Here is a 23184-nt window from a genome sequence, read left to right as displayed (position 1 = left end):
CAGATATAAATAAGAGTGGATTGAAGTATGTATGGATGCTATAATTAAAAACTCTATTATAATATTTATTAATATTTAATTATAGAAGGCAGAGGTTGCTGTATCATTCTGCAGGACTTGACTGATATTCCTGGGGAGGGAGCAGCTCCTCTGCTTAATTCCAGCAGTGTTTGGGAATCAAAGCCTGCCCAGCTCTGCTGCTCTGGGGGTGTGATCTGGGCAGCCAAGTGACCTTGCTGGAAGTGCTTGACTTTGATGGTGGTTTCTTTCTGTAAATACACTTGGTGTCTTCCCAAATGGAATGACAGGATGACCCCAGACCAGAGCAGTGTGGAGCTTGTTGGGTATTTTGGTGTGCCCTTGGAAATACCTTTGGGACCTGGAGCTGAGCTTGTCACTATTGGCCAAGAGAAGAAAAGTCACAGGCCAAGAGTCACAGGCCAAGAGAAGAAAAGTCAGATTTTTTTCACATCACTCAGAGCTGGTGTGAAGGGTTTGGGTAATTTCTTTTGTAATAAAACAGGGGCTTTTATTTTCTGCTTACAAAAACCCACTTTATTGAGAATTTTTGGCCTGTAGATCTGGTAGGGCTGTGTCCAGATCACCTCTGACACAGCAATGCCTGCAGCAAACCTTTGGCCTCTCCTGCCTTGTGACTGAGAGCCTGCCAAGGCAGGGAGAAGGGCAGGGAGAGGGGCAGGGAGAGGGGCAGGGAGAGGGGCAGGGAGAAGGGCAGGGAGAAGGGCAGGGAGAGGGGCAGGGAGAAGGGCAGGGAGAGGGGCACTGCTGAGACCCTTCCAGGGCAGGGAGAAGGGCATTGATGAGACCCTTCCAAGGCAGAGAGAAGGACATTGATGAGACCTTTCCAAGGCAGGGAGAAGGGCAGGGAGAAGGGCAGGGAGAAGGGCATTGATGAGACCCTTCCAAGGAAGAGAGAAGGGCATTGATGAGACCTTTCCAAGGCAGGGAGAAGGGAGGGGAGAAGGGCACTGCTGGCACCCTTTCCAAGGCAGGGAGAAGGGCAGGGAGAAGGGCATTGATGAGACCCTTCCAAGGCAGAGAGAAGGGCACTGCTGAGAGCCTGCCAAGGCAAGGAGAAGGGCAGGGAGAAGGGCACTGCTGAGCCCAAAGGCAGCAGCTGCTCCTGCCCAGTGCCTGTTGAGCAGATCAGGTGCCACTGGCTGGCAGCTGCCCCTCTCAGGAAATGTTCTGGCCCTTTTCCTTGCTGTGTAGCTACAGCCAGAATGAAGTGTCATCCCTTGAACCCTTTGCCCCAAAAGAATCACTGTGTGCTCTGTGCTGTTGTGTGACACCCACCAGGACCCAGACCTTTGCTGGTTTGGGGAAGGCTTTGCCTGGGAGAGCAACATCCTGACTTTTTTCCCTTTTCTGGCTCAAACCATCACTCTGAGAGTGATAAAAAATGGCTTTTTAATGTGTTACTATGTCTGTTTCCAGAGCTGTGCTTGCTATAAATGCTCTTTGGGTCGTGTCAGCCCCAAAGCAGGTTCCCCCATCCCTTTATTTCTGGTTCTCAGTGGCCATGGGAGGTCTCTGGGTCTCTGATGGGTTCCCCCATCCCTTTATTTCTGGTTCTCAGTGGCCATGGGAGGTCTGAGGGTCTCTGATGGGTTCCCCCATCCCTTTATTTCTGGTTCTCAGTGGCCATGGGAGGTCTGTGGGTCTCTGATGGGTTCCCCCATCCCTTTATTTCTGGTTCTCAGTGGCCATGGGAGGTCTGTGGGTCTCTAATGGGTTCCCCCATCCCCCAGTGACCCAACTGGGAACAATGGAGGCCACTCAGTACACACAGAGCTGTAAAACAGCTGCCAGAACCTGACGTTTCTTTCCCCTCTGAGTCTTTCCAAGCTTATTTTTAGGCAGTTTCCAATTAATTCTTTTGGAGGAAAAAAAAAAATTGCCATTGTGGCTTCTAAGAACTGTTGATACAAAAATCAGCCCTTTTAAAGGCTGGTATTCTGGGACAAACACCCCAGGGAAAGACAAAAATGTGGCTCTGTCGTGCCATGGCTCCAGGCAACGTGTTCAAAATAAACCAGAAATGCCTGGGTATTTCTTCCACTTTGTACTTCTTGCTCAGCCTCCAGTTCTGAGTCAAGGGTGATGCATGTCTAAGCTGCTTATGAGCTCTTGTGTTCTTGCTGTTGCTCTGTGTGTTTATCTTGATCAAGTCATGTCATCTGAGCAGGTCAGAAGGGAGTTATTGGGGCTTCCTGGAGCTCAGGCAATGCCTGTTCAGGGAGCAGAGTGGCTTTGGAGGCTCTTTGAAGCTTTCCTGGCTGTGGTTTTTGGAAAGCCTTCCCCAGAATTCCAGTTGTTCTGCTGAACTGGAGTGAGTGGCACTCAGAGGATTTTCTCCATCCTGCTCTGTGCAGTAACAGATGCACCAGATATTGTCATTCATCAATATTTGGGATAAACTGTTCCCAAGAACTGAGAAACGTTTTATCTTTGTAGACTGTGGGTCTCATCACAACTCTGGCCTCTCTTCAAATATGTGATTGCTTTAAATAAACATTAATAAAAGCAGGTGAAGTGTTTGAGGCCCCTGCAGTGTCTTTGGAAGGTTGAGCTGGAAGGTTAAGGCCACGTGATTCCAAAAGGAGGTCGAGGTCCTGCTTATTTGGAGCTGGAACTTGGCCTGGCAGGGCTGTGTTGGCAAAGGGTGATGGACCTTGTGGCTGGAAATGGAGAACAGAGGTGGCTCTGCCTTCCAGCAATGAGGGGGGAGCTCTGAGGACCCTCTTTGTGAGGTTCAGAGTGGGATGTGCAGAACATGCCCCTCCCTGAGCCTGCTGGTGGGCACCACTTGCTGCTGGGCATGGTGCTGTCTGGTGTGTGCCTTGGGCTCCAGGAGATTTCTGCTGGACTGGGACTCCTGGTGCAGACCTGTTGGCTTTGGAGGGCTCTGTGTGTGCTTTGTTGGACTGTGGAGGGTTTATTTTAATTTTTTTTGACCTTAATTCATGCAGAGGGGTTGGTGGACCCTTGGCAGGGCAAACTTGGCAGCTGTTTCTGCTTCCCCCAGCACTCTGTAGGTGCTCTGTGCCCCTCCTGGGGAGGGTTAAAGCACTTCAGCCCCTTCCTCGCCTCTCTGTGCTCAATCACCTCAAACTTGTGACAGGTGGGATGGCCCAGCCAGATGTGTAGCCATGGCAACGGCTCCAAGGAAACGCTGCCAGGCAGGATTGCAGCCTGGCAGCTCCCCGAGGTGCTGCACAGCCCTGCCCTGGCTGTGCCCCCACATCCCGCTGGCACGGCCCTGATTAGTGTGAATAATTCAGAGCCTCTCCAGCAGCCTTTCAGTGCAGCTGCAGCGGCGTGAGCGGCGCTAACGAGGCTTGGCTGCTAATTGGCTGCATTAGTAATTATGTCCTCGTGCTGCAGCCCAGCCCAGAGCCAGGGAGGGAGCCCAGAGCCAGGGCTGGTGTTGCCTTGCCCAGGGCAGAGCCAGGGAGGGAGCCCAGAGCCAGGGCTGGTGTTGCCCTGCCCAGGGCAGAGCCAGGGAGGGAGCCCAGAGCCAGGGCTGGTGTTGCCTTGCCCTGCCCAGGGCAGAGCCAGGGAGGGAGCCCAGAGCCAGGGCTGGTGTTGCCCTGCCCAGGGCAGAGCCAGGGAGGGAGCCCAGAGCCAGGGCTGGTGTTGCCTTGCCCTGCCCAGGGCAGAGCCAGGGAGGGAGCCCAGAGCCAGGGCTGGTGTTGCCCTGCCCAGGGCAGAGCCAGGGAGGGAGCCCAGAGCCAGGGCTGGTGTTGCCTTGCCCTGCCCAGGGCAGAGCCAGGAAGGGAGCCCAGAGCCAGGGCTGGTGTTGCCCTGCCCAGGGCAGAGCAGAGAAGGAGCCCAGAGCCAGGGCCGGTGTTGCCCTGCCCAGCCCAGGCAGGATGACCCCCCAGCCCCGCAGGGAGCTTGGGCTCTGCATTCCTGAGCTCTGCCAGGCAGGATCACTGGCTTTGACCCTCCATGGCATGATCTGGTGGTCACAGTGGGGTTGGATGAAGGATTGGACTTCATTATCTCAGATGTCTCTTCCACTCCAGTTCATGCTGTGATTCTGTGACTCTGATCTGCTCTGAGGGCTCAGCCCCAGCTGGCTGGAGAAACTGGATTAGTGCTTAGGGGTGCTGGGCACTCACTGCACAGCCTTGGCACTGCCCTTTGAGTGCAAGATTGTGCCTTTGGAGGTGTTTGGGGTGCCTTGGCTGCAGAGCTGCTGTGCTCTGAGCCCCTGGCCACAAACACCCCTTGGGTCCCTTGTGCAGACCAGCCTGAGTGGTCTCCTGGTTGGAGGAGAAGCCCCAGCACTTGAAGAGTCTTTGCCTTCCATAAAGCTCTGTTGCAGTGTAAGCTCCTGATTCCCCTGAGCCTCTGAGATGTAACCTGGGAATTGTGAGGAGAACAGCCTGTCCTGGGGTAGGGGGAGGTTGGCTTGGCTTGGCTCCCTCCTGAGAGGTTTTGCTCTGTGACATCTGTGTGGGACAGCCCCTGAACTGAGCAGTGCTGCTGGAGGCTGTGCTTTCAGAGAGAGACAGAACCCTGAGAAGCTCGAGGGATTTGGGTTTGCTTATATTATCTATCTATCTATCTATCTATCTATCTATCTATCTATCTATCTATCTATCTATCTATCTATTATCTATCTATATATCTATTATCTATATATAATATATTATCTATATATAATCTATTATCTATCTATCTAATCTCTCTAATCTCTCTAATATATATCTAATCTATCTATCTAATATCTACCTATCTATCTAATCTATATATTATCTATCTATCTATTCACTTAAGAGTTGCATCAATGTGGGTCCCTTCCAACTCCAAATATTCTGTGACTGTTTTCTATTTCTCATCTGTAATTGGGGCTGGGGGTCCTGGGGAGCACTGCCTTGCTCTGCTGCAGCTTTGCCATGGCAACAGAGCGCAGGGCTGCCCATGCTCTGTGCCCCCTGAGCTCAGCAGGCTCCGTGCAGAGGGGAGGGCAGACCCAGGTGACTTCAGCCCGTGGTATAATTTCCCCATTGACGTCAGAGCTGCTCCCTCTCAGCCTCTCTCCACGCTCAGAGCCTGCAGGAGGGAGTGCAGAGAGCTCCTGAACTCCCCAAATGTGCCCAACCTTTGCAGAGCTTGGCACAGCATCCTCAGCTGAGTAAATGTCCATTTGTGAGTATTTTGGGAACAAACCTCCTATTAGCTTTCTCTTTGCTCCTGTTCTGCAAACTAACACCACATGGATTCTTATCAAAACACTGTAGCCTTTATTTGCTGATAAGTCAGTTCAGCAGGGACTGTTACATAAAACCACATTATGGCATTTTCCTTGCAGAAAATCACCACATTTAAGTACCTTTTTTTGAGCAGAGAGACCTTTGCTGAAACCACCATATTTAAACTCTCTGCTGAGTGACAGCTCTGTGGAAAATGGAGCCTTCCTGGTAGGGATGTTGTATTGAATCCTTGCTGGAAAGCCCTGGAAAAATGGGCAGATAGAACTTCTCTGCTGCTGAAACTGATGGTGTGATTCTCATTAGGGTTCCTTTCTTTTAAATTAGAAGTTACTGTGAGCCAAATGTGTCTCTTCCCTGGTTTCAGTTTCCACTCTGTCTTGGGATTTTACTCTCAAATTAACCAAAAATGTCTTAGTTTCTCTGTGTGTCCATGCTCTGTTACAATTCCTTTCTGTCCTGCTAATCTTTAACCACTGAGAATCAGAATAACCTGCCCAAATCAGATTAATATCATGTTTACTCCACACAGAGTCTATTCCTTTAGCCCTGGAATCCTTAGTTAGTGGCCCTGTGTTATTCTCTGTACCTTGAGGTGTCAGCAATGGCACAGATGCTTTGCCATCACCTCCTCTAATCCTTAAAGCAGAGCAGGCAGAAACCTTTGCCTTTTTTCTCCATTCATTTTCCACATTCTTACTCCTTTGAGGGTTTGCCTACCTAATTCACAGCTGATTCCCTGCGAGACTCACCCAATTAGAAGGTTCTTTTCATCGTATTTAAAATGAGCTTTCTGCCATCTGACCCACCCCCAGAGGTGCAATATAATATTCCCATCAGAAGAGAATCTGAATCAGCAAAACCCACAGCACTTCTGTTGGCAATTCCTCACAGCCAGTGACCTGCTTGGCAATGTGCCCATCAGGGTCAGGGCTGCAGAACTGATGCCCCATTTGCCAGTTTTTCCCTTTGTCCAGTGGAGGGAGAAAGGGAAGAGAGGAGAAAGAATTTCTGCTGCAGTTTCATATTCAGTCTAATTCTCAATTTCATGTATGGGGTGTCCTAATAAATGATTAAGTGGTGATGTTCTACTCCCTCATTACAAAATACACACATTTTGCAGGTTTTTTACAGCTCACACCACAGGGATGCTGAGCACTGAACCAGGCACAGTTCAGAGCCCCCCTGGGACTGCCCCAGCCTGCTCAGCACAAGGCTCTGTGCCCTCTGCCCTCACCCCCTGCCTGCCCTGTGCTGGCATCGCCTCTGCCTCGTGCCTCTTGTGCTCTGTGCCAGCCCTGCTGCTGCCAAAGCTCTGCCAGGGGCTCAGAGCAGCCCTGCCAGCCAGAGCTGCCTGTGAGGAGAGCTGGGCTGGACCCCAGCCTGGCAGGGAAATGCTGTGCCCTGCAGGGACGGGGGGCTCTGCCCTGCAGGGACGGGGGGAACTGCCCTGCAGGGACTGGGGGCTCTGCCCTGCAGGGACGGGGGGCTCTGCCCCGCAGGGACTGGGGGAACTGCCCCGCAGGGACTGGGGGAACTGCCCCGCAGGGACTGGGGGAACTGCCCTGCAGGGATTGGGGGAACTGCCCCAGGGCTCTGCCCTGCAGGGACTGGGGGCTCTGCCCTGCAGGGATTGAGGGAACTGCCCTGGTACTGAGGGAACTGTCCCAGGGCTCTGCCCCAGGACGGAGGGATCTGCCCCGGGATTGAGGGATCTGCCCCAGGATTGAGGGAACTGCCCCAAGGATCTGCCCCAGGACTGAGGGAACTGCCCCAGGACTGATCTGATCTTAAGTAATTTTGAATTATATTTCTGCTGATGCAAGTGGAAAGTGCTGTATCCATCTTGTGCATTCCTGTTTGGCCAAAGTCAGTGCTATCAACTATCCCAAGTATGTCAGAATGATGGGAAGCAAACTTTAGTCTAGAAAATCCAGGCTTTGCTGTAGACTTTAATGTTCTTTCATGTCATTTGCAGCTTGGTGCCTCAGAGGGAACGAAGACAAGAGTGGCAGGGGCTGCTTTAGCTCACTAGAAATTTAAAAATGAAATGCACATATTCTTTATTTTGTATTAATACACTGTAACTGCTTTACAGAGTCCAGCAGATCAGTTGCATGTAAATACTACAGATGAACTTGCCAAACTGGAGCTCACAAAACTAGTGCATTTATCCCAAAGCAGAGACTAAACCCTCTAACTCCTTAAAAAAATACATTAAAGAACATACCACACACACACATATTGCACTTTTCTCCGTATGAAATTTGTACCCCATGTTATACATCACACCAAAGTCTCTTCAAAGGAGTCTGTCATACAAGGTAATAAAGCTAATAATTACTCTAACAGTAGTGTACACAGCTCTCTAAGGTCAGACAGGACAGATCTGAACAAAAAAGCCACCTCCAAGGAGGACAAAGTGGTGCCCAGTGGATCCTCTGTGGATGGGGAGGCATCAGAAGCCTTTCAGTCTAATTGGCTTAGAGGAAATGATGTGAAATGTTAAAGATGCTTTTGGCTGAGGGGAAGAGTCAGCCTGAACTGCACTAAAGCCACTGCAGCTTCCCCCTGACCAGCACTGCAGAGCTCAGACCAGTCGGCACATCCTGATGAAGGAATTGCAGAGCTCCAGAACAGGATTATTTTTGTCTCGGGATCCTGGAGCTGGCTGGGGAAGGTGGTGCAGTCCTGGCAGTGCCCCCACAGTGCTGCCTGGCCTGGTGGCAGCTCCCCCTGCACAGCTCTCTGGGTGTTGGGACAGACAGGGACAGTCCAGACCAGGTGGGGCAGGGAAGGAATGAAAGGACAGGGCTCTCTGTTTGCTCTTGTTCTCTTGTGCAGCAGTGAAATGCTGCTCTGGGATGCTGCAGGTTGTGCCAGGCTGTTTCCCCTCCCTTTGTCCCTCGCTCCAGGTGGCACAGCAGTTCTGTGTTCCACAGGCACTGGCTGTGTTGGATGCATTTCCTTTGGAAGGGAAACCACACAATGGAAACCTCCTCTCTCTCAGCTACTCAAAGCAGAGCTTTCCAGCCCTCTTTATCTTGCAGCCCACAGCAGTGGGTGGATGTGCCCCCTGGTTTTAAGCCCTGCCCTGCTGCTGCCTTGAGAATCCCCGTGGTATCAGAGGTAGAAGCTGAGCATGGAGTGCAGGTGCACCCCTGGACCTGCCTCAGAGCAGGAGCTGTGTCTCAGTGGAGCACACAGGGAGCAGCTGCCTCCTGTTAAACCCTTCCCTCCTTCACATCCAGGGACTAAAGTCCTTCTATTCCACATTTAAATGTGGTCTTATTGCTGAAAATGCTGATTATCCATGTTCCTCCCTCCTCAGGATTTGTAGCCTCAGAGACCTTTATCTCCCCAAGCTTTCCAGCAAACTCTGGTGTTCTCTCAGCACAGTCTTTCTGTTCTTTGTGCTTTAATGAAGCTTCAGTTGTGCTTAATGTTTGAACTGTCCAGCTATTGGCCTGTCCTGTCCCACAATAATTAGAGACAAACCCCAAACTGGAGACCCCAACTGGCTGCAGATCCCTAAGCAATCCTCCTCCTCCTCCCACTTGGATTTCAGGACTGAAAGTTCTGGAGACACAACCTGGGGAGTTGAGTGTTTCTTGAAATGGTTGAGACATCAACAGTTTGATGCTAAATATTGCTGTAATACTTTCCATGTTCTATGTACAGGAGCCATTAAAACACTAAGAAAGTTAAACATGTCCCACATGGTGGGACGTGTGCTCTGAAGGGACTTTGGCCACAGCAAGGATATAAATGGGGCATTGTCTACTTTCTTCAGAAAAAAGCATAGAGGCTGATAAAGAACTGAAAAAGGCACAGCACTATCACTTCACAGGGGTGTTGTTTTTTTTTTTTTAAGCTCATTGTTTTTATCCTTAAGTTCTAAAACCCTAAATAATTGTCCAAATATACAAAGCTCAATAAACCACCAGCAACACATACTGCAAATTTCAAAACACAGTTTGTTTGCTTGTTTTTTCCAATGCAACCGAAGGACAGATGGATCCTTTCCAGACCAGAACTTCTCCAGGACAGGGCCCTCCCCAAGGCCTGTCTGCAGAAGGGGGTGATTCCAAAAGCCACCCAGGTGGATTGAATTTTTTTTAATGCCATTGGCTGCAGCTCTTTGATTTCCCTCATGGTACTTCTCACCTTCTGTTTCTCTGTGAGTTCATCCTCCAGGACTCTGCTCCCCACACTGCCATGGTGCCCCAGGGCAGGTCCAGGTATCTCCTGACCAGGTCAAGGTGTCCCATAGCAGAGATGGATGTTCCTGGCGCAGAGGAGCTCCAGAGGTGCAGGTTCCTGGCGCAGAGGAGCTCCAGAGGTGCAGGTTCCTGGTGTAGAGGAGCTCCAGAGATGCAGGTTCCTGGCATGAAGGAGCTCCAGAGATGCAGGTTCCTGGCATGAAGGAGCTCCAGAGATGCAGGTTCCTGGCACAGAGGAGCTCCAGAGATGCAGGTTCCTGGTGTAGAGGAGCTCCAGAGGTGCAGGTTCCTGGTGCAGAGGAGCTCCAGAGATGCAGGTTCCTGGTGCAGAGGAGCTCCAGAGATGCAGGTTCCTGGTGCAGAGGAGCTCCAGAGATGCAGGTTCCTGGTGTAGAGGAGCCCCAGAGATGCAGGTTCCTGGCATGAAGGAGCTCCAGAGGTGCAGGTTCCTGGTGCAGAGGAGCTCCAGAGATGCAAGTTCCTGGCACAGAGGAGCTCCAAGGGGCAGGTTCCTGGAGCAGAGGAGCTCCAGAGGTGCAGGTTCCTGGTGCAGAGGAGCTCCAGAGATGCAGGTTCCTGGAGCAGAGGAGCTCCTGGGCAGGCCTGGGAATCACTGTTTGCTCTCAGGAGGGGTGGAGGCTGCCTGAGGTGCTCAGTGATCTCCACAGAGCAGTTCCAGCTCAGCAGCTTCACCAGCAGTTGGATGCCAAAGTGCAACTTTCCTTTAATTCCACCTCGTGCCTCTGTTTCAAGAGTGTTGCAGTTGCCATCAGTGCAGACCCAAATCTACCCTGAATTTCAATGGAAACTATTGCTTTTATTGCCAAGAAGTATGATACAGTGTGCACTCACTCTCCTTCCTCCAACTGGGTGTTACAGGAATGCTGACAAACTCCCCACATTTTTTAGAAGGGGCTGTTTTCTCCCTCTAAAACTCACCTTTTCTGCCTCCTTCTATGCAGACCTTGTGGGATGGAACTGCACTACCTGTTCTCCAGCTCTGCCAGAGGAGCCAGTGGCCAAACACCTCTTGCCACCTCCTGCCTTCTCTTTTTTTCCAGCCAGGTGGATTTTTAATTCCCCTGCTAATTCAAGGGTTTAAAAAATTACCATGAATTGTGGGGTAGGAACAAAAAAACCCAAAAATTCACATGCTTCTCCCACCTGTCCTGTCTTTGCCATCCATCAGTCACCCCGTGGTGCTAATTCACCAGGACATAACCACTGTGCTGGGGATCCACAGTCTCCATCATTTCACAATCAAAGAGTCCAGGCAGCTCTGAGAGGGTCAGGGGGTCGTAGGTGGGCTGTGCCTCGGGGGAGGCAGAGCTGCCCTGGCTCTCTGGCAATGCCACACTGCCCTGTGGGGATGGGTCCAGGGGGTACTGGCACTGCTCGGGGTAGTCTGGCTCAGAGGAGGGCACCACAGGCAAGTCACAAGTCTGATAGGAGTATTGCAAGGGCTGTGGTGGCTGCTGCTGCACCTGCACTGGGGAGGACAGCCTGGAGGAGCTGGGCAGCTGGGAGGGTGGCAGCGGCTCCAGCTGCACCTTCTGGTACTGCCTGAGGAAGGGGTCATATGGCATGTGCTCCTGGGAGGGCTCCAGCACGGGGCTCAGGGGCTGCTGCAGGCTGAACTGGGCTGGCTGCTGGGGCTGCTGGGGCTGCTGCTGGGGCTGCTGGGGCTGCTGGGGCTCCTCCTGGCACGGCAGGGGCAGCTGGGCTGGCCGTGGGTACGAGCTCTCCGCTATCTGCATCTGGTTGAAGTAGGCCTGGAGCTGGGACTGCTTCTGCAGGAAGAGCCTCTTCTGCTGCAGCCTGGAGAGAGGGCAGGAGCACAGTTAGTGTTGGCCTTGGGAAGAGAAGAGCAGCGAGGCTGGGGAAGGGACTGGAGCACAAGTCCTGTGGGGAGAGGCTGAGGGAGCTGGGGGTGTTCAGCCTGGAGAAGAAGAAGCTCAGAGGTGACCTCAGCACTGTCTAGAACTCCCTGACAGGAGGTTGTACCCAGATGAGGGTTGGTCTCTTCTCTCCAGCAGGAGAACAAGAGGGCACAGCTTCAGCTCTGCCAGGGGAGGTTTAGGTTGGATATCAGAAAGAAATTCTTTCCAAAGAGAGTGCTCAGGCATTGGAATGGGCTGCCCAGAGAGGGGGTGGATTCCCCATCCCTGGAGGTTTTTAAGATGAGACTGGACGTGGCACTGAGTGCCATGATCTGGTAATCACAGTGGGGTTGGACTTAATGATCTCAGAGGTCTCTTCCAACCCCACTGATTCTATAATTCTATGGTTCTATGAAGCCCTCAGGGGCTCGCAGGAGTCCTGCAGGCTGGGCACTGACACAGCCCCAGCAGGGAGGGGAGCACAGCCCACAACAACTCCTGGTCAGTCCTGCTTATTTTTACAGCATCGACACCTTTCCACAAAGGTGCAGAGATCTCCTTTTTAATCACCCATGGAATTTCCCTGTGCAATTCAGTTAACCCCATGCAATGTTTAATTCAGTTTGCTAAGAATGGGATGCACTGTGTTTGTATTTAAGCCTGGGGAACCTGGGAGTGAAGATCAGGCACAGAAATTTGTAGCCACGGGGCAGGACTGTTGTTCCCCCTTTTAAAAGAAGGACTGTGTCCTTATTGCAAGTTTGGAAGCAAACCTTTCCTTTTCCCAATCATTTCTAGATGGACAAAGTCCTTTTATGACTCTTGAGGGTAATTTGTGTACCCAGCTGGGAAGGTTCTCACCTGTGCTCCTGCAGCTGCTGCTCCAGGCTCCGGGGCAGCTCTTTGCAGTACAGCTGGCAGGTGTTGGCAGCTTTGGAGAGCAGAGTGGGCTTCTGCAAGGAAAGCAGTGCTGGCTTAGTGGCCTTTGGTGCAAAGCATTAGCTCAGAAAGCCAGAGAAGGATTGGCTGCCCTCATGGCACTGTAACATCCAGCTGTCAACAGAGCCACCTCCTAAACCCACAAGTGCTGCTTATTGGCTTCTAACCCTTGGACAATAATTCTGCATGAGAGGTTGTACCATAAATATCCATGCAAAGGTTTCTTCCCAAGTGAGAGAGAAGCTGCAAGCTGAAAAACTGGGGGGGAAAGGAAGTTTTGTAAACTAAAGCTATATTGAAATGGGTTTAAAATAAAGGCAGGTGTGGAACAGCAAGGGGGGTAAGAAGTGGCTCCTCAGGTGCTGCTGCACAACCTCAGTGGGTGTTACACCAATGTCATGTATCCAGCAGCAGGTTCTGAGCAGATACCCACACACTGCCAGGCTGAGGAGGAAAGCAGCACTTTGTGCACAATCAGGGTCAGCATCCAACACAAGGAAAACACGTGGAATGTCCAGCTCAGCCACTCTCTGCTAATTTGGCCTGGTTTTGCTGCCTGCCAGGAGCTCCAGGGCTGGAGAGCTGGGCAGGGCCAGGGAGGGCAGGGCTGGTACCTGCAGCCTGTGCTTCAGGTACTGAGTTTCCAGGCTCTGCCGTCGGGACAGCACAGGGGGATGTGCTCCATTAGGGAAGGCAGGGGGTGCTTCCTGCTGCTGCTGCTGCTGCTGCTGCTGAGGGGCTTCCTCCTGCAGAGAGAAGAGGAACAGGTTTCATGTCCAGAAAAAGCCTTTTCTGCTTTATCCCCTTCTCTCTTTAAGGATTTCCCCAGAAAATTTCCCCCATAAAATTTCACTGGAGGTTTCATGTTCCTGTTCCACCTGAAACAACCCACTGGGAGGGGTGGAATCTATTTAGCATTTCCCTGTGCAAATCAGGCTGTTACCACCTGGCTTTTGCACTTCTTGTAATTATACCAGGCCAGCTCCACCAAGGAAAGGTGGTGTTGGGCTCTGTTAAATGTCAAACATCCTTCAGATTAAGAGCAATAACAAGATGTTGGGTTTGGGAAGCTGAAAGGGCCACTCACTGGCACCACGAGGATGGCAAAGGCTCATCCTTCAGTCTGCAGAAGACTGAAAGGAGAACAGGGAAATTTATCTGTCAATTAGTTCCTCTCAGATCTCCAGAACATCTCAGCCCCTCCTGATCTGTCCCAAAGCATCAACACCTGACAGATGGAGTTTGATTTCTGCTTGAAGTACCTGTGCAGGACTATTCATGAGGTCCTGCAACTGGGTGGCAGCTGAAGTCAGGGCAGGCCCCTCTTCTGAGCCCATCTGCTCATAGAGCAGCTGCACCTTGTTCAGTTCCAGGATGCCTTTGGTTCGTGCCAAGTTCTGGAGGTGCTGCCTGAACGCTACGAGTCCTGGAGGAGAGCAGAGAGAAACCCCATCAGGGAACCAGCGAGCTGAGCTGGGAGACAGCCCCCCACACTGTGCATGGAGGAGGCAATCAGCACTAATTGCTGGGGGTAATTACCCTGGGTGAGGGAGGTGTCGGAGGCGCGCCGGCCCTCGCGGAAGCTCACGGGCGAGCGGTTGTGCAGCTCCCGTTTGTGGGCACTCAGTGCCTGCATGGCAGGGTTGGCAGGTCTGAGTGCCAGGAACGGGGGGCTCAGCCCAGGGCCCTGCTGGTTGCTCAGCACCAGCTCCTTCAGGGAAGGGGTCTCTGCCAGCAGTTTGATGTCCCTCTGCATGGAGCCCATGTCGTACTCGGAGTCGATGCTGCCCAGAGAGGAGTTCTCGTCCAGGGAGTACACCTTCCCTGTGGCAAAACCCCAAAAATCAGGACAAAACACAAGTGCAGCAAAGCAAAGGAGTGCCACAGGCTCAGGCTACTCCTGCCAGCAGTGGCTTTCTCAGAGGAAACAGTCAAAAAAACAACTCAAGCTTCATCAACCAATTGTCATGTAACACTTGCCCAACTAACCCACTACAAGGACCAGGATTTGCTGGTGGGGTTTGCATTATTTTGCAGCAATCATCAACCAATTGTCATGTAACATTTGCCCAACTAAACCCACTACAAGGACCAGGATTTGCTGGTGGGGTTTGCATTATTTTGCAGCAATCAGACACTGCAGAAGTTCATTGGCTTGTCTGGAGAGTGTTCAGGGTTGTTTTTTTCCTCCAAATAGATAATCCTGGCAGGACTGGAGCCTGACAGGCTCATTCATCCTGCTGGGTTTTGGAATACCTGGGCATCCAGAGGGTTTTATTTGCCCACTGTTCTCTGCCAGAACATCCTTAGGGGATGAATGATGTGGGGACATTTAGTTCTGTGAAGAAGAACAAGCCAGTTTGCCAGACTGTTGGGTTTGCACATGAGTTTAGCCAGCTGTGCATCTGCTGTTCTGATTTTGTTGTCTCCACAGCAGGTTTTGGGGGTTATTCTGTCTCCACAGCAGGTTTTGGGGGTTTATTCTGTCTCCCCAGCAGGTTTTGGGGTTTATTCTGTCTCCCCAGCAGGTTTTGGGGTTTATTCTGTCTCCCCAGCAGGTTTTGGGGGTTTATTCTGTCTCCACAGCAGGTTTGGGGTTTATTCTGTCTCCACAGCAGGTTTGGGGGTTTATTCTGTTTCCACAGCAGGTTTTGGGGTGTTTTGCTGGTTTTCCCTTTGCCCTTTCCAACAAATGCTGAGTGACAAACCCACAAAACTGCTGCCTGACACTCATCACTGAGACCCCCACGTTTTTCATCACCAACTCATTAGCCTGAGAGCAGGAATGAGCTCTGGATGTCCTTGCTGAGCTCTGTACCTGTGCCTGGCACCATCACCAGCTGGTTGGTGACCTCTGCCAGGGTGTGACGTCTCTTCCCCACACGAGCTGCTTGAAGGGCTGCAAAGGCCTGGGCAGGGTCCTCCTCTGCCTCTCCCTCTGCCTCAATCCCCTCATCAATGGAGGTTTCCATCATGCTGCTGGGCAGGGACTGGCACCCTTTCCTCATCACCACAGGGGGCACAGGGTCCAGCAGGCAGCCGTTCACCTGCGGGCACAGGGAGCACAGGGACAGCTTTGTTTGTGCCCAGGGTCACCCCAGAGGGCAGAAATCCCTGCCTGGGTGTGCCCTGAGGGCAGGTGGGGGTGTGTAAAATGTGGGGACCTCTCCATGGTGTGCTAAGTAGGAATTATTTGTCATGGGCAGTTCTCTCCATGCAGGATCTCCAATGGATTCTCCATCCCTGGAGGTGTTTAAGGTGAGACTGGATGTGGCACTGAGTGCCCTGGGCTGGTGATCACAGTGGGGTTGGATCAAGGGTTGGACTTGATGATCTCAGGTCTTTTCCAACCCAATCCATTCTATGGATGTGGCACTGAGGGAGAATCCACCACATCTTGATCCAACCTCACTGTGATCATCAGCCCAGGGCACGGAGTGCCCTGGGCTGATGATCACAGTGGGGTTGGATCAAGGGTTGGACTTGATGATCTGGGAGGGCTTTTCCAACCCAATCCATTCAATGGATGTGGCACTGAGGGAGAATCCACCACGTCTTGATCCAACCCTACTGTGATCACCAGCCCAGTCCTGGGAGCCCACCCAAACTTCAGCCTCCTCACAGGCTCCAACCCCTCCAGCTGGAGCTCCATGAGGGCTCTGCAGGCATTCCCAGCTCCAGGAATGGCCTGGCTGAGAATTGCCACAGCCTGAGATGCTGCAGTTGTGGTGAGAGCCCAAAGGTCCTGCTGGACAGTCACCATTCCCTAAAGAAAATTAGCAAAAATGTAACTTCCTGCTGGCTTACTGGGAAATGGCACAGAGAGGGAATTTAAGTTCATGGTATTTTAATTGCTTCAGGTTCCACTGCACTTCCCTGGCCTCTTTTGTGCCAATTTTTGGAAGAGTAGCCGGGTAGGATACTCTGGATACTCAGAAATTACCCCTTTGAATGAGAACATACACATGAGGAGTGTTCAGGGCTCTTGAAAATATATTTAAGAAGGGGGGAAAAAAAACACTTTTACAGGTTGGGTTTTCTTGTCCAAACACAGTGTGGTGAGACTGGAATGTAAGCAAGGAACACAAGAGGCAGATTTAGTGCTGAGAAAAGACACAGCTGTGGAGAGTTCTATGGAAGAGAAGTGGAAAAAGAATGTGCAATACCTACAACCCTGATGCTTAAATTCTTACAGTTAAGCAAAGAGGCACACACACCATTAGCTGGGCTTTCAGGCAGGAATTTAAAAGGAAATAATCTATTTTAGCTTTAATGACTTCTGAAAACAAAAAACCCAAATGCAACAATGGGGTGATTTCAAGCTGTACCTTTGGTGTCTCCACTCTTTCCTCCTCCATAAATGCTGTCTCTGCCCGGCAGGTGGAGGGAGGGAAGGAAAAGGCTTCAGCTCCTGGAGCTGAGGAGAGACCTGGAGACTGCAGGAGCCTTGTGTTCTGAGAGTGCAGGTTGACTGAGGGCACCACAGCCTGGGCCTGGGGAGGAGATTGGAAGAACTTCAGAACTGGGACAATTTCAGGTAGAGAGCACCATAGAAAGTCACAAATTCAACAGGATGTGGCCCATTGCCAAAGCAGCAGTGCCAGGTTTAATTCTTCATTCTAAATGAGTGACATCTTCAGTCTTTGCAGCACAAAAAAGGCACTACCCCTCAAACCCACACACACAACCCCAAATGTCCTCCAGCAGCTCCTCACTGAAGCTGAGCACCTTCTAGAAGTGCTTGGGACCCCTTGGTGCTCCAACTCCTTTTGGGATCCAGTACAAACCCCCTGAATGTTCTCACGAGGCACAGGGATAGACTCAATGACCTTCCCAATGTTCCCTGAGTCCTGCAGGAATAACCATGGGGAAAAACAGAGCAGGCTGGATGTGGAGGGAGATGTTTCCTCAGAGGGGAGTCACAGGGAAGGCAGGAATGGCAGTGAGGAAAGCACTGGGGTTTCTCTCTTAGCCTTTGCTCCCTGAAGTGCAGCATCCACAGCCCTGTCCAGAGGGACACAATCAGGAGCTGTGGTGCCACCAAGTGTGAAAACAAATCCTCTTGTTCCTCAGGACAACTGTGTGGTTATAACTGAAGAAAAAATGGGACTATGGCCCTAAAGCACAGGAATTTAGCACAAGGACCTGCCTTCCAGGGGGTGTTTTCCTTCTCCTCCTTCACCTGCTTTTAATACACCTCATAATTAATAATTTGCTTTTCAATACTGTGGGTTTCTCTCCCTGGAACTGCTACCAAAGGAAATCAGTGTCAGCCCTGCTGCTCCTGGGCCTGTGTTGTCAGAGCTGAGGCTGTTTGGCTTTCACCTCAACAGAATCCAAACCCAAATATTGTCTTGATGCCTGAAGCAAAGAAGGAGCAGCAAGGCTGGGATGTCTCTTGGGAGGGGAATGTGGGCACTTGCTCCCTCCAGCCCAGTACCCAGGAGGATGGAACTTGAGAGAACATTTCCTTGAGACCACACTAAATCTGAGTCATCTGAGGCCAAGCCTGTCATGGTTCCAGTTAGGCATTAATAGAAATCAAAATCTGTGCAATGTCTGTGTATCTCAATGAAACAAAAGAACAAATAAAAATAAAAATATCAGAATTATTGCAATAGGACTGGTCCTTCTGAAGAAGATCACTGTGAAGAAGCAGATGATGCTGAAACAGGGGGATAAGTGGACAGCACCAGATGTAAAGAGCACCCAGAACTGCTCTTGATAAAATACACATGACATTCTTAAGACTTAAATTAATTAGTCATCATGTTGGCTCTGTGTGCACACAGAGGAAACTGGGCTCTTGCTGGAGGAAAAAGTGATGCCAATCTTAAATGACATAATTTAGGAACAAATCTCTGAGTCTTCAGCCATGAAGTGGCTCAAGAAAATGACATAATTTAGGAACAAATCTCTGAGTCTTCAGCCATGAAGTGGCTCAAGAAAATGACATAATTTAGGAACAAATCTCTGAGTCTTCAGCCATGAAGTGGCTCAAGATAATGACATTTTTATCAGGGACTTCAGATATCACAACAAACTGGCATCTTAACCTGGTGTGTTTTCTTTGGGGCTCCTCTTTGCCAGGCTCCATTTCATGGGAGACAGAAAGCAGAGCTGGAGAACAGCAGGGGACAGAGTAATTCTGTTTTCCACAGGTCCCTTTGGAGTGGCTGTGTCTGTAACACTAACACAGCTCTCCATAAACTCAACAGCTCCTTTGGTAACCACAGTAAAGGCACTCCAAGTGCTGCACAGTCTCCAGGACTGGGGTCTCTCTGCCTTTTTAACCCATGGCTTGCCAGTGGAATGTTTAAAATCCACAAAAATGGAAGCATGACTGGGAAACAAAGCAGGAGTTGAGGTTAAACAACACAGGTCCCATTAAAGCCAAACCCCCTGTTTGAGAGCTGCAGGAATCAGGGACCAGCAGAGGATTCCAGGGGGAATGTGGGTTTGGAGGGACATCAGAGCCCCCCTCACCTTGGCCACGGTCTGCTCAGTGACGGTGGTGGGAAGTAAAGCAGGAGATGAGATGAAACCACACAGGAGCCATTAAAGCCAAACCCCCTGTTTGAGAGCTGCACACTGCAGGAATCAGGGACCAGCAGACGATTCCAGGGGGAATGTGGGTTTGGAGGGACATCAGAGTCCCCCTCACCTTGGCCATGGTCTGCTCAGTGATGGTGGTGGGAAATAAAGCAGGAGTTGAAGCTATACCACACAGGTCCCCATTAAAGCCAAACCCCCTGTTTGAGAGCTGCAGGAATCAGGGACCAGCAGAGGATTCCAGGGGGGATGTGGGTTTGGAGGGACATCAGAGTCCCCCTCACCTTGGCCATGGTCTGCTCGGCGATGGTGGTGGGAAATAAGGCAGGAGTTGAAGTTATACCACACAGGTCCCCATTAAAGCCAAACCCTCTGTTTGAAAGCTGCAGGAATCAGGGACCAGCAGAGGATTCCAGGGGGGATGTGGGTTTGGAGGGAGCCCAGAGCCCCCCTCACCTTGGCCATGGTCTGCTCGGCGATGGTGGTGGGAAATAAGGCAGGAGTTGAGGTTAAGCTGCACAGGTCCCATTAAAGCCAAACCCACTGTTTGAGAGCTGCAGGAGTCAGGGACCAGCAGAGGATTCCAGGGGGGATGTGGGTTTGGAGGGAGCCCAGAGCCCCCCTCACCTTGGCCATGGTCTGCTCGGCGATGGTGCTGGGCCGGCGCTGCCGCCCGTCCACCCTCTGCTCCACGGGGAAGCTGCTCCGGTGGGATTTGAGCCTCTCCACCAGCAGGTAATAGATGGCAGCAAAGTGGTTGTAGCTCTTGTTCTGCAGGGACTGAAAAACAGAGCACCAAAGTGTTGGGTTTGTGTTCCATGAGACCAGGAGAGAGAAAGAATTGGTGGGGGATGTTTAACAGAGAGTGGGGCAGGTAAAGGCTGTTCTGGGCTGAGAGGGTTTCAAAGCAGTGGCAGGCACAGACAAGCAGCAGCTTTGGCTCAGGGACACATTCTGGGCTGCAGCAGCACCTGTGGCCACCACTGAGGTGCCACTCTGAACCTTCCAAATGAGCCTGGAGAAAGGACTGAGTTCCTCCAGGACAGTTTAAAGGATCAGCCATCCCAAAGGAAATGATTGTCTTAACTCCACGGGGATCCTTGGGAAGAAGCAGGACTTGGGCCAGGACAGAGACATTCAGCTGCTTTCTCCTTTTTGAATTCCATTTACACCCTCTTCAAAGCTCAGAATGAATTTACCCTCAATCATCATTTCCCCTCCTTCCCCTCCAGCTGCCAAGTTAATGATTTATCCAACCCCACTCAGCAAACCTCACTTTGAGTCTGTTTTACCTCAACAGTTTTCTGCTGGTCTATGCCAAGGCTGTGCATCAGCCTCAGGACCTGCTCGTTGTACTCCCCAATGGAAGGCTCATTCTCCTCTCCTGGAGGGTAAAGAATTGGCCTCTGGGCAGGAACTTCAACAAGCATCCACTTGTGCTCCTTGATCTGAGCAATGGTCAACCTTTTGGACGGGTCTAGGACCAGCATTCTTCTGATCAGGTGTTCACACTCTGTTGGGAAAAACAGAATTACCAACTTGCTCAGTGGTACCTGAGACCCACCACTACAGGAACTGCTTCAGTGCCACCTCCACAGTTCCTGGAGGCTGCAAAAAGTCTCCCAAAATGAGATTAAAAGTCACATTAAGAAGGAGAAAAGCCCAACTTCTTTAAAGGCACAGGATGGCCAACTATGCCCAGCTCCAAGTGTGCAGCTGCACCACCCTTTGCTGTACTGCAATACAGATTATTCCACAATTTATTCAAACCACACAGTTACCTTCTGACATAAAGTAAGGGATCCTGAACCTCCCTTCCAGCACTCGCTGCCTCAGGATGGGGAGAGTTGGTCCATCAAAAGGTAAAGCTCCACAGACCAGGACATACAGCACCACCCCCATGCTCTGCAAGAAAGGGAATACCCAGTTCAGCTCTGGAGCCACAGGCTGGGGCTGTGAGGCTGCCACAGAATATTCAGGGTGCAGGAACAGATCAGCCAAAGGGGGTGAGGTCTCTGGAGCTCCCTAAGCATCAGGAATACCCAGACAAAGCCACAGTGCCAGGCTGGCAGTGCCCTGTGCTGGCAGGCAGGAGAGGGTTAGACACCCTGGCTGCTGCTGAATGAGCCCTGGAAAGGAGCCCCAGCTGCAGGGGAGAATGGAAAACACCTTCATTAACCTCAGTGCTGTTCACCAAAACCTCAGAGAGCAGCCACTCAGTAATACTTTACTTTTCAACCTTGCAAAAGCCTGAGGGGAAAACTTTCTGTGGGCACCTCCAGGGGAACCCCAGCAGTGTGTGCAGTGCTGAGCACCAGGATTATTGAATCTGAGCAAAAGGAGACAATGTGGGCACGAGCTCTCCTCCAACTGCCTCTTATTCCTCAAAGTCTGCAAGTTCACTGGCACTGCCAGTGGAAAGAGCCTTGCAGCATGTTCTAAAAAAATCCTGCAGGAGACACCCACAGCAGGCACAGACTGACACAGCACTGGGGTTCTCATGGGGAAAAATCAGGTATTCACCTTGAAACTTGGTGAGTGCACAGAGATTTCTAAAATCCAATGTGGATTTTAAAAAATCCCTTCCTTAACCTGCCAACCTGTGGGTTGGTCCATCCCTCCTGCAGGGGAAAGAGTAATTCTGAGCAGAACTGGTGTGAAAAGACACAGGATCCTTAACTCAGAAGTGGAGATGATGATGATTTTTATCCAGGCAGATTCTGTTAATGATTTAGGAGCTTAAATATATAAGGAATATTTACCAAAGTTCAGAGATTCCCCTGTGACGTTCAAACAGTGACGTCTGCTCTGTGTTTACCAGTTGCCAAAGGTTCAGAAAGGCCTTTATAAAGTCCCCCTCTCTCCAGGTACAGATGTAGATAAAAGCACACAGACAAATATATGTGCCTCAAAGCACAGTTTTTATTTGTTAATGCATTCAGATTTAATTAGATCAGCAGCCAAAAGGTGACTTTCCATGACCTGCCCTGTTTGTGTGACCACAATGTCAGTGCCTGGGTGATGCTTTGTGCAGCTCTGAGGTGTGAATAACAGAAAAGAACAGAAAAGTACAATAAACCCCCCCAAAAAAACCCAAAGAAAGACAAATGAGGAGTGAAAAGCAGGCTCTGACAGTGTGAGAGGGTGCACAGAACTTCTGCAGTTCCTTGTGGTCCCTTTTCCACTGCAGGGATTGCCCTCTCTGTCCTCTTCAATCAGAGTAAGACACACGGAGGCACCAACCCCAACCCAGGCAGCTGCTGCAGGGAAAATATTTGTGGCACAAACATTCCCTTGAGAGCAAAGCAAAGCAAAGCAAAGCAAAGCAAGGCAAAGCAAAGCAAAGCAGAGCAGTCACCTCTGCTGTTCCAGTGCCTCAGAATCCCTTTAACCTCCTCAAGGACTTCCAAGTTCAGCTCCCACTGAACACAGAAAACACTAAATGCACTGGAAAAGTAAAGTTCACTTTTGGAGGAGCTGCATTTTTCCTCAGTGGGCTGACACCCACCTGCAAAGGGCCTTTAACAGCCAACAATAAACTCAATTCCACTCAGTGTTAGAAGCATTTTATGACACTCAAGAAATAAAGCTGAAGAGGAACAGCTCGTCTGCAGCTTAAGGAAAACCAGAGATGATTCCTTTGTTCCAGCTCCCTAAAATCCAGTCAGAAAAGAAGAATACTGATACCCAGATATCCAGCTGGGGTCCCTCGTACTGTTGGCCTTCAAAGACTTCTGGGGCTGCATAAGGGGGGCTCCCACACCACGTTGTCAGAGGCTCTCCACTCTTATAGAAATTCCCAAAGCCAAAATCTGTGGAGAAAGGAAGGGAAAAGTCACTCCAACCTCCAGCTGCACCACAAAGAATAATTACAGGCTCTATCCCAAATCCTTCCATCAGGGCTGCCACTGAAAATGTTGGGATGCTGAATGTCCTGCACTGCTGTTTTCATGACAACTCATTATCAAAACACAACTCTGGGATTATCAAAACACTGCAAAACTTCACAACCTGTGGGAGTTTGGAGTAAACTTGTACCAGTTTGCTAAACCCAAGTTTATAAACAACTCTCACTGAAATTCAACAAACTGACAGTCACAAAGACAAATGAGTTTATTGCCTTGCCAAGAGAGAGCTGAGGTTCAGCTCTGGATCTGAGACTCCCTGGGTTTTCCTTAGGTGCTCTCTAAGCCTTGAATACACAACAAATTTTGACAACAAAAGCATCAGCTTTGGAGCTGGGAGGGAGGAGCTCTGCCAAAAGCAACAAGCCTGGGAAAACACAAGGACTTTTGCTGGGAAGGACACAACTACTGGGATTGTCCACCACCAAAATCACCATCCCAC

General features: G+C 50.8%; 1 protein-coding gene across 1 annotated transcript in view; it reads right to left on the bottom strand.

Moving 5' to 3' along the window:
* Positions 1 to 7289: 7289 nt before the first annotated feature.
* SIK2 (salt inducible kinase 2) overlaps positions 7290 to 23184 on the bottom strand; it is a 39976-nt gene continuing 24081 nt past the window's right edge. The window contains exons 5-15 of the mRNA XM_071576121.1: positions 22525 to 22649; positions 20619 to 20742; positions 20130 to 20350; positions 19465 to 19617; positions 16614 to 16778; positions 15104 to 15332; positions 13825 to 14109; positions 13548 to 13711; positions 12900 to 13031; positions 12208 to 12299; positions 7290 to 11284 (exon numbers count right to left, since the gene is read on the bottom strand). Coding sequence (XP_071432222.1) covers positions 10669 to 11284; positions 12208 to 12299; positions 12900 to 13031; positions 13548 to 13711; positions 13825 to 14109; positions 15104 to 15332; positions 16614 to 16778; positions 19465 to 19617; positions 20130 to 20350; positions 20619 to 20742; positions 22525 to 22649 — 2306 coding nt within the window. The 3' untranslated portion in view covers positions 7290 to 10668. The remainder of the gene's footprint in view (positions 11285 to 12207; positions 12300 to 12899; positions 13032 to 13547; positions 13712 to 13824; positions 14110 to 15103; positions 15333 to 16613; positions 16779 to 19464; positions 19618 to 20129; positions 20351 to 20618; positions 20743 to 22524; positions 22650 to 23184) is intronic.

This window comes from Pithys albifrons, chromosome 23 (genome assembly GCF_047495875.1).
Source record: "Pithys albifrons albifrons isolate INPA30051 chromosome 23, PitAlb_v1, whole genome shotgun sequence".
Taxonomy (NCBI): Eukaryota; Metazoa; Chordata; class Aves; order Passeriformes; family Thamnophilidae; genus Pithys; species Pithys albifrons.
The sequence above is the reverse complement of the archived record's forward strand: the minus strand, read 5'-3'. Positions and strand labels throughout refer to the sequence as shown.